We start from the raw sequence: 10,626 nt of genomic DNA, 5'->3' as shown, positions 1-10,626 counted from the left end.
AAGTAGTCGCCATATAGATTCTTTTTAGGCATGTTAGTAAGAACTGGTATAGATCGCTTTTTAAAAGAATCATTTATTTACAGAGTAAAGATAACTTTCCTGGTCGATCAAAAGCGGTTAGTTTTAAATATACCTTAATTAGATCATTTTTCCAACCTTTATTCATTGTTATTATCCATTTTCTTTTATTACAACTTTATATGCATTGGTAAGATACAATATTAATAAAACAATACAAATTGTCATACAGTTCTGTGGGGGAAGATGGGGCACATTTAGCACATAATATCCAAATATCCTGATCGTGTTTTAAACAAATAACAATGGTCCATGGGAGTCGTGGAGATACGGTTTTAAAATTCTTTCAATTTTCTTTGTTTCCGAATTGGCAAATTTACACCTGTTGTGCGCATCGATAAAGAACTCGTGTGTTTTAATCTATTTCTTTTAAATTGTTGTTAAATTAACAAAGGTATGATGCATAGCGAACTTAAATATTTAAGTTCGCTATGGTATGGACGTACTAATTTGTGGTATCACCCAAAAACCGCCATGTATTGAGTTTAGGAATGTTGGCCAATATGTGGTTAAGTGTCCTGCCTTTCCTTACTCAACTATATGCTGTGCCTTACTAGATACTTGAATAAATACTTCGCTTTTTATAAATAAGAACACGCCACACGTTACAGTTTTTTGCTGGTTATTTATTTACTAGAATGCGGTTGAAAGAAAGGCCGTATCTTTCGATCGTTGTGTGTGTTCCTTATCTGCGTAAAAAACAAAGGTCACTAAACTAGTTTCCAATGTTTGATATTGTTTTAAAATGGTGTAATAATTTATATTTAATAATTGAACATTAAGTATTGGGCAAATATATTTTACCTGCCATTCCGTTAAGCATTTCAGTTACCGCTCAATCAGGATTTCGAAATCTGAACAATATTTTGTTAAATAGAAAGACAAATTGTTTGGTTACAATAGCAGCGTTTAGCAACAGTTGTCTAACCTTTAAAGTCAAAATTTTAATGTTCGTGTTAGAATTTGAAATCAAATATTGTTAAGACCATGTTATTAAGACATTGGATAGGTATAAAATAGATTTAAAGTACCCCAATATGAAAATAATGCTTTATTTGAATACGGCTAAAACAAAGGTGAACCGACAAACAAAAAACAGCCTCTCTATGTGTAGCCAAGTCAAGGTTATTTTCATACCTAGTTCTTCTCTCATCATTTTGCTCAGCATCTCATCTGTAAACAAAACAAAAACCGAAAATTAGGCGCGTCTTCATTATTAACAAGACCCATGGACGTACATGGTTACAATATATGTTTGACGACCTCCGTTAGATCTGCGTCTTAGAACTCTACGCCTTCTCCGCATAGAACGACGCTTATTATAAGCCTCGGAGCTTTGTACCATCATTAGCATGCCGAGCAAAATAGCGACGAGTAGTAGCTTGTTCATCTAAAAACATTCAAGTTACTTCAAGTTAATCTGAACTTGCAAATCGTGCAAATAAATTTGTACCAACTTTGTTTCCCTTAGTTTGAAAAGTATAGCACACTTGATAGCCACTGCTATTTAAACGATCTTATAACAATTGAAAGGAAACTGGGTTTATTTAAATACTGCGACCAATTTCCCTAATTTCAATCTGCAGCTGTCTATTATTTCTCATTGAGCAATAAAACCCATGATAGCCCGATTGTGTTTGCAAAATTCCGGATAATGTAACCATTAAACAAATTTGCCACAAAAAGTTGGAACGTGGGATAGGAAAACCTAATCTTCCTTTTTTCATTGTTTTAGAATTGACGCCACTGCAAGCAACGTTCTTTGTGCAGCGAATTATTAAAATTCCATGTCAGAGTCAAAAAGTCTTCCTTTTAATTCTTTTGTATCATTGGGAAAGGAAACTATAAAAGTTCCGTTTTGTATTGTTTTAGAATTGGTGCCTCTGCAAGCAAAGTACATTCTTTGTGTATAGTAGAATGGGGGAAGATGGGACACTTAAGCACATATTGCCAAATATTTCCAAAATCAAAATAGTTGACGGTATTTGGGTAATACCGCGAACTAGTACTATCATTCCTTTATTAATTGACACCAATTTAATAAAATATAATAAAACACACGAGGAGTTATTTAGCGATCCGCACAACAGGTGAAATTTAACAAATTGGAAAACACACAGGATAAGATGGGACAGTGTAAAATCATTGTTAATTTTGATTATTAAGTGTATTATAAATAGGAATATACGTAAATAACACGAAATAACACTGTACGCTTTGAAAATTAGGGCTAAACATTTTTTTCTGGCCCTACTGTTAAAGTTTTTAATATGTTACCTATACATTATCTTATTGCATAACAATTGGCATTGTTTGAACGACAATGGATAAATATTGTATCCTACAAATGTATATAAACTTGTAATAACAGAAAATTGATAATGAAGGGTATTACTACTTTGTTTTTGGCACAAGCCACTTCTTATAGATTATCACCAAGTGCAAATGACCAAATTTCGAATATATTTTCAAAATATTATATTTTTATTATATCAGTATCTTATAGTTGAAAACCCCCTGAGGTATAAATTACTTAATTAAAAGCATATCTTTCAAAGTTTGGCAATGAAAACATACAAAACTAAAATGTGGGGGAAGATGGGACTCTACATTAAAAATATATTTACATTAGCAGTATTCTGCAACTTGAAATTAACCTACCGTGTTTAACAGGCTGTGCTAGTTTCTTTGTCATGTAAACTTCATATATATAATGTTAAACCAATATTTTTTGTTGTTTTTATCTCAAATTAAAGTTATAATGACCCCTGCCTATTTTCTTGATGCTTATATCTCAGTATTTTTTTACAAAACTAAAACTAGTTTTATGAGACAAAATCAAACTCTACGAAATATTTAAGGTTGTTTTATGAAGCTATGAAACTAGTTTAATCGTTCGCACACGCAAACTAAAAAAAATCATTGGCTTTACTATGATTTAGCCAGCATTAAAAAAAAGCACCTTACTATTTCGCATTTTTTACCTGTTCAAAGTGTACTGTCTCTATTTTACATGTTTTTTTTAATATTTAAAAACAGTAATCAGCTTTGACGGGCGTTTTATAAAGTCGTGAAAATACTGTCGAATAATTCTGTATCCTAATTTTCCTGATTATCATTAAATGGGGGTCTGTAAAAAGAAAATTAAAAAAAGACTCGTCTGGCAAAGTGTCCCAACTTCCCCCACCCTACTATCTATTCATTATTTATTATTCTAAAAGGCTCGCGTTTTTATCTTTTATATTTGTTTGCCACATCTCTGTTTCGGAAATCCCGAGGGTTCTTTATTACGTTACTCGCGACGTCAAGTAACAATCGCTGCGTATTTTGTGTTTATTGCGTCACAATTCGACGTCGCCGATGTTTTTGTTACATCATCATAGTTAAGTCATACTCGTGGTTGCCAAGTTACAAGGCGGTTTGTTCCACGCATGCGGTTTGCGATTTTTATGAGGCCCCATTCGCGTTTTGTGTCGACGCAAGACACACTTCACATTAGAAAGATGATACACTTTCTTATTTTATTTTTCTCATCCCATTTGATTGCCGTATCCTCACAACTCCCATCGGCCACTATTAAATGTTTAAAACGCGATCAGGATATTAGGATATTATGTGCCAATTAAAGATGTCGCGTAAGTCTGGTTCCCATCGGCTACTGCGCATGGGCAGACACGGTACATTTTTATTAGAAATCTTTAAATCTGGTTCCGAACAAATCATTTTACATGTTTTTGTACAGTTTATTCTATTAAATGTAAAAATGTAAGTTTTGGGCCCTCCTTTTTGTTGTTGATCGGATAACGCGTGCGTTGGTGCAGAAACGCGAACTTTTTTATAAAATGAGCCGCCCCCCACAGTAGCTTACTGCGACTAGTATTAATAATGGAAATGTTTTCTTAATAAGACAGAAATATTTAAACTTTGGTGAGGGGAGCTTTTAAAAGCAGCCTTGCTAATAAAAGAACCTGCTTAGCAAAATACATCTATGTATACGACCCACTGTGGTGTGCAGATGTAGAGCTTGCTAAAAAAACAGCACAACCTGTTAGCTTTTTATTAATATGGTACGCTTCACGATTTTGCGTGTCATCCTTGCGCAGGGGCCATGCTAATTGCTCATAAAACATCACGAGAGAAAGGTCTTAAAAACATCTATTTCTATGACTCACTGGAGGTACTTTCCCTCAGCTTCAGCAAATCGCATTAGAAAAACATTATCTGATCGAAAACACTTCATAACATTGTAAATGCTAGTTTAGTGGTGCATACGTGTGGTATACACATTTTGAAGATCATAGATAGACATCAGAGGTTGTAGCTGGTGCTTTTAACTATTGTCTGCGTGTGTAAAATCTGCGTTTTTTTATCTTCGATTATTTATTTTTAGTATGTAATCTGTGAATTTAACAAATGGGTTCTTTAAACGAAAATAACGATTGCGTTCCAACGCAATCTGAGGATGTTTCTGCATCCACATCTAATGATGTTCAATGGGGGCACTTACCTGACGAGATTTGGTTGGAAATTTTCAAACGATGTCCCCAGTTGACTGTTATGTTCAGACTCAGTAGAGTCTGTTCGAAATTTCGCTCTCTTTCTTCTGATCCAGCAATGTGGAGACACATTGATTTAAATGAGTGGGAAGAAACCGAGTTAAATAAAATTGTTATCGATGATGAAAATCCCACTGCATCGAATGAAATATTGCCAAATCATCCTACGATTTTAAAGTCCTCTCAACTATATGCCTATGTAATGCCGAAAGTAATGAACCATGTTAAAAAGCTTACGCTGAGTCGGTATTACAAGGATTTTACGTTAAACAGTTTCGAAAGGTCCCTGCTATGCAAGTGCGCCAACCTCACCTACCTCAACATGGGTTTCTGTGAAAATGTCAACTTGTTTTCCCTCCAAGAAATTTGCTACAGCTGTCCAAACATTGAATGCCTCACAGTGGAAGGATGTCGGTAATTGTTCTCTGTATAAGCACTGATTCATAAAATGTTCAACTTGTTTTTTATATAAGTGTTACAACACTTGTTAGGGCTATTGTTTGGCGCAGATATTTTCACGATTCCCAAATACAATTTACACATACTATATATATATATATATATATAAAAGTAGGGTGTGGGAAGATGGTACACCTTATCGTTCAATTTTTTCTAGTAGTAAAGAGAGAACATTCGAAGAAATATAACACCCTATCCTCTCACTACCATAGGCAATTGTTAGTTTGTATAAAAAACAATTATAGTATTTGGATATTATGTGCTAGCCTAAAGGTGACCCGTCTTCCCAAACCATACTTGTCCCTTTAATTAGTGCATGTCCACTATGTCCACAATATTCAATCCACTATGTCCACAATATTCACTACATAGTGGACATAGCGATCATTGGGGACATAGCAAACATAGTGGACAAAGCGGACATGCATTAGTTAAAGGGACCCCACCCTACTTACCTACTATATAATATTACATTTACAATATTATTGACATGTACTTTACAGGAATGTAGACGATGCTTGTATGAACACCATCAGTAAACTGAATCGACTTACTACGCTAGACATTTCCCACTGTGCTGGTGTTACAGATATTGGGATCCAGTATCTCACTAATCTATCTTCATCATTGCTTCACTTCATGGGGGATGGTGTACTGCATATGTCTGACAGGTGAAGAGTTTAAAACCAGAATAATTCTATTTAAAATAATATATTGGGATCTAATTTAATACTAACTTGCTTTGTTATCTATCTATATAACAGATGTAAGCCTAAAATAATTTTGCACTGTGTCTGTTACTATGCTACAATTGAATAACCCGTTAAAGAGAAATAGCTAAATGGTAAAACGCCATCTTTGTACGACTGATTAGCTTTCTGTTATTCTAGTAGTAACTATGCCATCCAATTCAAATGCACTGTCTCAATTGAATTGTTAGCTTGCCATACCAACTTTCTCTGACAATGTAACGTTATTCTGTTAACGAACCTTTAAAACTTGTTTAAACAGTTTATATATTCTTTAATAATGCTGTGTGTAAATGCATAAAACTCTTCATTATTACCCAACTACAAAATAGTGAAACTTTACCACAAATATTTAAAGGGGAGTTTGCCACTTGGTTGCAACGCACACAAAGTTAGAAACTTTGGTTATTGATGGAGAAGAATTAAACGATGTTTCGATTGAAGCAGCAACGCGGTGCCTTGAAAACTTACAAACGTTGCATATTTCTTTCTGTAACCAACTTACTGACAGAAGCATTACAGCTTTGTTTAGGAAAACAAGGTGACTTAAATAAGTTATATTTTTTAATTTTTAAAAAAATCTAAAAAATGCTGTGTTTTTTTAGATTTTTTAAAAATTCTTAAAAATGCTGTTGCACACATAGTTGTTAAACATAGGGAACTTTATTAATTATTTAAGGCAAATGCAACCTACTTTGGCTCTGTTGGTTTAAAAAACACCTAAAGGTGGCTGTACACGGTATCCGGAATTCGTCGGTTTTGTCTGTTTTGTCCGGATTTTGCTGCCGCATGAAGAACTCGGTAATGGGTTAGCATACGACTTCGCAAGCGAATTCGCATGCCGGATACTGTGTACAGCCACCTTAATCGTCAGCTACTTCATGCTTAAAATTGGGGTGTAAAAACATATGATGTCACCTAGGTCCAAAAATTTGTTTCACATGCCATCCTATGCACTCCTAAAACTGGGCATTTGTTTACATGGCTTGTTTTTTAGTTGAAAGGTAGTTTGTATTTGTTTTCTATATAAAAATATAGCAGTTTAGTTTATGAAAAAGTGAAGGTTTTTTTAGGTTAAAACGACTTTTCATGAAAAAACTATCATGCGAGATTACAACACCAGTGTTAAAGCAGCTGTTTCTGTATGACACTTTGAAATATCTGGTTGAATTGACCCTTACCGATTGTGACGCTGTTGTGGATTCAACTGCATACGTAATTGCTGAAAGGTAGAATTGTATACGATGGGTAATTTGTTTGTATTACAATATAAATATATAATGTACTGTATAACAGTACTTACAGTTTTTAAAGAGATTGTAAAATACGGACTTAGTGCAGAGAATATGCTACACATAAGTCCCTTTAAAAGCCTTTTTTTTTGTTTTTTTTTTTAAAAAACTCTAATTTGTAACCAATGTTTTTTTACAGGTGTCCAATTTTAAAATTGTTAAACTTGAACTGGTGTTGCGCTTTAACTGATGAAGGAATTATAAGGTTAACCGACACATGCAGGTTAGTTTAAAGGAAGTTTTAGGTCACTTTCTAGTAGAAAGTATTCAACACAGTTGTTAAAGTGTCGAACGACCAATAGGGCTATAAATATATTAGATTTATAGGGCTATAAAAATGTTTTTCTAGCCACAAACTTGATTGACAAGCGAAATCTTATTCTCCATAAAACTATGCCTTTAAATGTCACCAACTGTTTAAAATAAGTGTAATAACTATCTTTAAAAATAAAATAGAAAAATTGTAATAACTTCTTTTTACATCCCCAGGCAATTAAAAAGGTTGCATCTTGTTGGTTTACCTTTCCTGCGTGGAAGCTGGATAAAAGGACTTGAATTAAAACTTCCCAATCTTTGTTTTCTTGACCTTTCCGTTTGCAACATGATAATGGATGTAGACGTAATAGATCTAGTGCAGAGGTTTATATTTTAATATGAATTAATAATTAAATATCACTTATTTATTCTTGAATGGCATGGTAACCACTGTCATTATAACACAGGTGTTCTGTTTTATGTGCTTTGTGGTGCCCACTTGCGAGTTACCAACTATATAATTTTGTGCTTTTTAGATTATTATTTGTTTGATTTTTAATGTATTCTGGAGAATGTTACAACTCATTTGGGACCACTGGGTTTAGCAATTACTGTTAAGTGTCTTACTCAAAGACACAGACACCCACACTGGTACAAGCATCCAGCCTCGCGCTTTTTACCTCTGGGCTGTCAACACAATTTGATTCCAATTTACCATAATCAAATGAGTAATCAATTTATCAAATCTACTATACTATATTCATATAAAACACGTATAGCTCTAATTTGCATTTGGTAATTTTATAAGCACCCATAGTCTGTTCTGTAACAAAGAGTTTATGGCCAGTGTTTATCAAATAGTGTTGAAACATTACTTTTTTTCTTTATATCTGTTCTATATCGATGCAGTTTACTAGGTGACTTTAGGCCAGAGGTGGACCTTGTCCTATTTCTTTATATTTTCTTTATATTTTCTTTATATTTTCTTTATATTTATTTATAGTGTCCAGCGCCGTGGCAAAGCGGTTAGCGAGGTTGCCTCTAACTCAGAGGTAATGGGTTCAAGGCTCGACGTTGCTACCATTGTGGGCATATGTGTCCTTGGGCAAGACACTTAACCACAATTGCTTCAAACCAGTGGTCACAAATGGGTTGTCCAAATTATTAGTCATACATAATAAAATTAAAACTCCCCCCAAAATAATTACCTACAAAGTAACATACATGGTAACTTCTAACTTGTAAGCTGGCACAAGGTGTATGAAACAGAACATTCAGGTTATAACGACTGTCTTTTCCATTCATTAAGTTTCATTCATTAACATTTTCGTTCATTTTTCTGTATTTTTTTTTGCAGAAAACCTGATTTAACAGCTTATACTTACTACCATGAAGAAGTTGTGTATAAGAAAGATCTGAAGTTGTACCAGGTCTATATAACAGAGGGAAAGCAAGGTGGAAAAACTATGAGCATCAAACAACCCCAATGTGCTGGTTCACTTGGTTCAACTGTGGATTTCTAATTTCTTCTCCATTTATTGTTTATCGCGTTATTCTGCTAATTTATTGCTACTGTTTGACATATTCTTCTTATTTTCACATTGATCAGTAAAACTTATGATACTTGCTTAAAACTTTTATATTGTTAAGCAAAATGCAGGTTCTGCGGTACAGTCGTTCTCCTAATCGAGGAATAGGCCTACCTGGTTCAGGACTTAATGCTGCTCCCAATGTGGTGAATATGTCCAGTAATGCTTCAGTCATACCCAGCAGGTTTGCCAACGAATTTGTGCGTTTTGCGCAATGTTGCTGTCGCGATAAGCTAGTGTCTGTTCAATATTTATAAGTGTATATTTAATAGACCCACAATAGATTCTATTGTGTTCAGCATTTCCGGTTGCCTACAGTAGCCTTTGGTTATAGTGAAAGCAAAAATCTTTGGTCAGATTTGTTAGTCGAAGCAATGTCTACACTAAGCGTATGTATTGGAAAAACAAATATTTTCAGATTAAAGCAGCGAATCATGATATAGTAGGGTGGGGGAAGATGGGACACCTTTTCAGTCTATTTTCTTGTCTCATTGGGTAGTAAACAAAGAACATTCAAAAAATTATAGAACTGTATCCTCACGACTCCTATAAACCGTTGTTAATTGTTAAAAACACGATCCGCATATTTAAATATTATGTTCTAAAAGCGTCGCGTCTTTCCCCACCCTACTGTATAGAATGCGCATTACACATAGTATATATTTAAACGTAGCACACAGAACAATATACAGCAGTTAAATATACAGTTTTCGCTTTTGTCAGTCGATACTCAACTTGTCATCAAATGGGAATGGTAGTTATGGCGTAGCTTTGATTCCAAGTATAGTAGATTTGCATACGTCGTGGAGAAGTATTGGTTTGAACAGTTATTTATTTATAAGTATAGTAGGGTGGGGGAAGATGGGACACCTTTAACACAGATTTTCCAAATAGCCCCCCCCCCCCCCCTACTATAAATGTTATTCAGATATGTTAAAAGTTACCTTATCCATAGGTTCTTTTGCGTTGGTGTATACTGCATTTGCACCTTAAGTTGTTGTAGGACACACGTGTTGGGTTATCCCGTGTCGTAATACATTTGTTCTCATTGACATATTGGTATCGGGCGCAAAGCTACAAAGCTGCTACGCATGCACGCAAAGAATACACCGTGACGTAATCGACAAGGTATACGATTTCAAAAGGCCGGAAACATACGAATAACGAGGAAATAACACAAGCGCGTGTTATGGTACCTGGCTTATTATAAACGTTTAATGTATTTTCAGTTTATCTTGATACATAAGCAGCGATGTTATAGAATATAAGTAGTTAAAAAACACATTATATGAATATAGTGAGGTGATTTTGACGTTACTCAGGTATAGTTACAAATAAACCGCGTATATAGTTTAGTTCAGGTTTCTGTTGTTAAATATAGACGGAAATAGACCACTACTGTATCGATTTGCAACAATTTATAAGCCGATAGTTTAGTGTCATACATAGAAAAGACCACAAAATAAAAAACGTTTAGGCCTATAGAAGGTGGGGTAAAATGGTACATGTTTTTATTTTATTTTTTTCCGATTCATTTATTAGTTACCAAAAGAATATTTAAAAAATTATACGTGGCCCCGAAACTGTAAAATATTGTCCGGCGCCGTGGCGTAGTGGTTAGCGCACCTGCCTCTAACCCATAGGTAAT

At 34.4% G+C, this 10,626-nt stretch overlaps 1 protein-coding gene, 1 long non-coding RNA gene and 1 other non-coding gene across 5 annotated transcripts; 1 reads left to right on the top strand and 2 right to left on the bottom strand.

The window, feature by feature from the left end:
- Positions 1-693: 693 nt before the first annotated feature.
- LOC104265409 lies at positions 694-1,778 on the bottom strand. Of its 2 annotated transcripts, none has more exons than XR_003397583.1 (5): positions 1,532-1,778; positions 1,342-1,468; positions 1,216-1,251; positions 883-932; positions 694-767 (listed from the first exon to the last, which is right to left on the bottom strand). It is a non-coding gene; the product is annotated as an uncharacterized LOC104265409 (long non-coding RNA). The 2 variants fall into 2 exon arrangements; XR_717139.3 differs by having other exon boundaries at positions 1,536-1,774.
- A 2,358-nt stretch (positions 1,779-4,136) lies between these two features.
- On the bottom strand, positions 4,137-4,195 carry LOC113475841. The gene has a single exon (XR_003397628.1). It is a non-coding gene; the product is annotated as a U6 spliceosomal RNA (small nuclear RNA).
- A 113-nt stretch (positions 4,196-4,308) lies between these two features.
- LOC100183844 (F-box/LRR-repeat protein 2) lies at positions 4,309-9,023 on the top strand. 2 transcript variants are annotated; one of them, XM_009859356.3, is made up of 8 exons: positions 4,309-5,048; positions 5,597-5,764; positions 6,201-6,383; positions 6,916-7,071; positions 7,274-7,357; positions 7,624-7,773; positions 8,393-8,441; positions 8,747-9,023. In XM_009859356.3, exons 1-8 carry the CDS (start codon positions 4,492-4,494, stop codon positions 8,753-8,755), a joined length of 1,356 nt encoding a protein of 451 aa, XP_009857658.1. In that variant the 5' UTR covers positions 4,309-4,491; the 3' UTR covers positions 8,756-9,023. The 2 variants fall into 2 exon arrangements, with proteins under 2 accessions (XP_009857658.1, XP_002127785.1); XM_002127749.5 differs by lacking the exon at positions 8,393-8,441 and having other exon boundaries at positions 4,479-5,048.
- The last annotated feature ends 1,603 nt before the right edge of the window (positions 9,024-10,626 follow it).

The sequence above is a fragment of the Ciona intestinalis genome, chromosome 2 (assembly GCF_000224145.3).
Source record: "Ciona intestinalis chromosome 2, KH, whole genome shotgun sequence".
NCBI lineage: Eukaryota > Metazoa > Chordata > Ascidiacea > Phlebobranchia > Cionidae > Ciona > Ciona intestinalis.
The sequence above is the reverse complement of the archived record's forward strand: the minus strand, read 5'-3'. Positions and strand labels throughout refer to the sequence as shown.